This window comes from Triticum aestivum, chromosome 6B (assembly GCF_018294505.1).
Source record: "Triticum aestivum cultivar Chinese Spring chromosome 6B, IWGSC CS RefSeq v2.1, whole genome shotgun sequence".
Classification (NCBI taxonomy): Eukaryota; Viridiplantae; Streptophyta; class Magnoliopsida; order Poales; family Poaceae; genus Triticum; species Triticum aestivum.
The window spans coordinates 480,466,304-480,470,392 of NC_057810.1; the positions used below are offsets into that span (position 1 = coordinate 480,466,304).

The 4,089-nt window shown below is 50.9% G+C and overlaps 1 protein-coding gene across 1 annotated transcript; it reads left to right on the plus strand.

Moving 5' to 3' along the window:
- Nucleotides 1–597: 597 nt before the first annotated feature.
- Nucleotides 598–2,220, plus strand: LOC123134262 (putative protein phosphatase 2C 23). Its single transcript, XM_044553538.1, has one exon. It carries the CDS (start codon nt 636–638, stop codon nt 1,662–1,664), a length of 1,029 nt encoding a protein of 342 aa, XP_044409473.1. The 5' UTR covers nt 598–635; the 3' UTR covers nt 1,665–2,220.
- The last annotated feature ends 1,869 nt before the right edge of the window (nt 2,221–4,089 follow it).

The window sequence follows — 4,089 nt, forward strand, 5'->3', positions numbered from 1 at the left end:
GAGAGAGGGTGAACGTGTCATATCATGTATTTGAGTCAGAAAAAGAAAGAGATGAGACCATGCATGCATCTTATCTCTGCACATGATGGGACCTAGTGAACAAAAATACCAAGTTACCAACACACAAACTCAGGAAAGAAACGAATGCAAACAAAGGTGGCACTGGGATTGGTGGCGTTATCTTATTGGCTGATGGGTTGCCGATAGGTAGCGTTATTGCCAGAAATGTCTTTGCGTGGGTGCATAGCCTAAGGGCGGCGGAGGACGAAGACGCCAGTGCTAACGCGGTGGAGCACCTCCCAATTGGGAACGGGGGATGCAGAATTAGTGGATTATTACGTTTTTAGGATAGTGGATTACGTGGGCAGGGCTGTTTCTCTGCGTGGTTAACGGGCTGGTCCATTTGAACGTGAACTGAACTGGAGCAGTCCATGGGCCGCGCGATGCACAACGGACCGACTGAACATGACCAGGAAAAGGGGACGAAATCGTTCGGGACCAACGACCAAGTCGGACTGGGAATCCTGGTTCGTGACAAACACGGACCTTGTGGACAGTCGATCGAGACTCGAGTCCGACCCAACGCAAGGTAATATAAGGCGAGCATACAGAGTTGATATCACCTTAGGTGGGCAATGGGCAATGTACAGGGCAGACGCTCTCCTCGATCTACCACTGCAAATCATGCCCAAGAGATCAAACCCTCAGCCAAGAACGCAGCCATGGAGACGCTGGAGCCGATCCAGCAAACCCTGGGCGAGATCGACAAACGGATCCCCGACGCCCTCCGCGCCGCGTTCGGCCTCGAGAAACGAGCCTCGTGCTCCTCCGAGGACGCCATCGCCAGCTTCTTCGCGCTGTATCTAGAGCCGCCGCATCATCGGGAGCGCCGCGAGCGCGACGGCGAGGAGCCCCGGGCTCTGAGGATGAACTGGGCCTCATGCTACGCGCCGCGCCACAACGAGGACGCGCACTTCGGGCACGACGAGGCCGGCGTCGTCGGCGTGGCGGACGGCGTCGGCGGGTACCGCAAGAAAGGCGTGGACGCCGGCGCCTTCTCGCGCGGGCTCATGACGAGCGCCTTCCTGCAGGTGCTGGCGACCGAGTCCGGCACGCCCGTCTGCCCGTACACGCTGCTGGAGCGGGCGTACGAGGAGACGGTTGCCTCGGCCGCGAAGGGGGGGTCCACGGCGGTCATCCTCTCGCTCGCCGGCACGGCTCTCAAGTGGGCGTTCATCGGCGACAGCGCGTTCGCCGTGTTCCGAGACGGCAGGCTCGTGCACCGTTCGCAGCGGCAGCAGAGGCGTTTCAACTGCCCGTTCCAGCTCAAAGCAACCGGAAAAGGGGAGCGCGTGAACAAAGCCGACGTCGGGCAGATGGCGGTGAGACACGGGGACGTCGTGGTGCTCGGGACAGACGGGCTGTTCGACAACATGTTCGACGCGGAGCTGGAGGTGGTCGTGCGGATGGGCATGGCGCTGGGCTTCTCGCCCAAGAACATGGCGGACGTCGTCGCGGGCATCGCTTACGAGATCTCGACGAGCAAAACCAGAGACTCGCCGTACAGCGCCGACAGCCGGAGGCTACAAGGAGACCAGCGCCGCGGTGGGAAGCCAGACGATATTACTGTCGTCGTCGCGTTCATTGTCTCTCTGTACTCTTGACCTACATTTGTTTTTCCACTCCTTCTTCCGTGCGTTGTGAGTCTTTGGGACAAGAGCTGTCATCCATGGACATGTAAAGGAGTTTCCAACCATAAATCAGGTCTTTGGGAAAACGAAACATGTGTGTACGTTGCTACTCGAGTCAGATGGCTATTGCCTTTTCCGCAAAAAAAAGGTGGCTATTGCCTTCTGGCAGGCTATGGAACTATCATCCATGGCCATGGATTTGGACTGAAACGCCATGGATGTGGACTGAAACGCCATGGATGCGTTGGTACTGCATTCCCCAACAGGCCTTACCTGAGAATCCCTTTATTATCCTTCTACGGAAAAAGATCCATATTATTATTTATTTATAGCATACTATAAACATGATCTTCTTCTCAAGAACAATACAAGAGTGATCTTTTTCCAAGGGAATACAAGAGCGATGATGAGAAGAAAAACTAATACTCCAAGAAAAAAGAATCCATTGCTACCCTCAAATTTCTTTGACGAATTTGGGGAAGGATTTGCTTCAAGGATAATGGGGAACTGGAGAATAATATATTGTGAACTGATTTGCTTCAAGTAGTTTTGAATACGATGCATGGGGAATTTTCTAATTCAATTTGGTTCCTGTTGGAAGTTGGAATGTTTGCTTGGGGATCAAGCACTCGTTGTTATTCTATTGATTAACTATTAAATGTTGTTTAAGAAAAATTTGGGGCCCCAAAATTTGGTGGACCATGTGCCATTGCACACTCTGCACCTGCTTGTCGTACTGTCTTGACTGGGTGCAAGGAAAACGCGTACATGAGGGTCTAGCTCGCTCGCACGCAAACCTTAAAGTTGTCCAGAGTCTGACTCGCTAGGAATGCTGAATCGATCGTTTACAGCGAGCTGGACTGGGTAGAGCGCAAAAGGGGGCAGGTAGTTTGCGGTGGTGTAGGGAGAAATGGGCGCGAAGATGGCGGGAGGCCGAAACCTGTTAGCTTGGGATGGCGTGTAATCTAGCCAGCCAGCCCCCCCCCCCTCTCCCCATTTGCCCTCTCCCCTCTGGCACGTGTACTAATCCAACCTCAGTTCTTGGCACCAGAAGAAGCAACTCAGATCTACATAAGCGGCGACGGCTACTTCAATCTCCAGCAACAGGACCTGCTTCTCCCCTTCGTCTCGGACTCCATCTCGTCCTCCACATCCTTGGCATGGGCGGGTCGTCGGCTCCAAAGGTGGTATGCCGCATACAACTCCCCTCCCCCCCCCCTCTGTTAGGTTGTTCGGTAGGGTGTAGGGTCGATTTTGCCAGTACATACAACAACATCGATTTCGACATTAGGTCGTTATGGACAAATGGATGAAATTGGTTGTTCAGGCGGCAACACTCATAGCTGTGCTTCAGGCTTGAGGAATGTTGGTCCACAAGAGAGTTGTTCATCAGAATGATAAGCATGTGATTCATTATGGTCCGTTGTTAACTAGAGATAGAGAGAGGATGGTGAATCTAAACTAACATCTACAACATGAACGCTGTAGAGTCTGTGATATGCATCGAATGCGAGGAGAACCTTTTTCCAAGGTTGTTGAGACATTTAGTGCCAAGGGGATGCTAGAAGATAGCACCCACACCTCTATGGAAGAGCAAGTTGCCCTGTTCCATCATGTCGTCTATTCACAACACATTCAAGAGATCCACTGAAACAATTTGCAGGTATTTCAAGAAATGCATGTGTATGATTGGGGAACTCAGAGGAGAGATAATCAAACCACCAACCGGGCACTAACGGAGTTGATTCCGGCGAATCTTGGGTAGGGGGTCCCAAGCTAGTACCTAGATGCGATGGTAACAAGGACACGAGGTTTATACAGGTTCGGGCTCTCTCGAAGAGATAATACCTACGTCTTGGTTGTGCTTGTGTTGATTTGGGATGGCATACAAAGTACAGTGTTCCTCAAGAGGGTCGATTGCTTCATCTGCATAGTGGATAATCCTCACATGTTCAAGAAAGCCAATAGAAATCTTATATGGTTTTTCAGAAGGTGGAGGTTCTCTCCTAGCCACATAGGTGACATAGACGACCCCTCCTAAAAGGTCAATAGCATCAAACATATCCATAATGGATCAAAGTAGCAAACGAAAGTAGAAAAACAGCAAGCACAATAAATGTTTCTCTTACCAAGGGCGTTACACTCCATGACAATGGAGCTAGAAAAGAGTCTCGATAACCCATAAGTGTAGGTTATTGTAGCCTTTTGATAAGTATGAGTGTCAAAACCAATGAGGAGGGGAAGGCAATGGTCGGTGGAAACTAGCAAGAGTTCACCGTAAGGATGCAAAGTGTTTGATGCACTACAAAAAAAAGACACATCCGTGACATTTTGGGCCGAACAAATTTTTTTTCTGTCATACTTATGACACTTCTATGACGATAATTGTGACAAAACC

Excerpts from the sequence above, each read along its gene's own strand:
- LOC123134262 (XM_044553538.1), top strand. The coding sequence starts at position 636 with ATGGGCAATGTACAGGGCAGACGCTCTCCTCGATCTACCACTGCAAAT.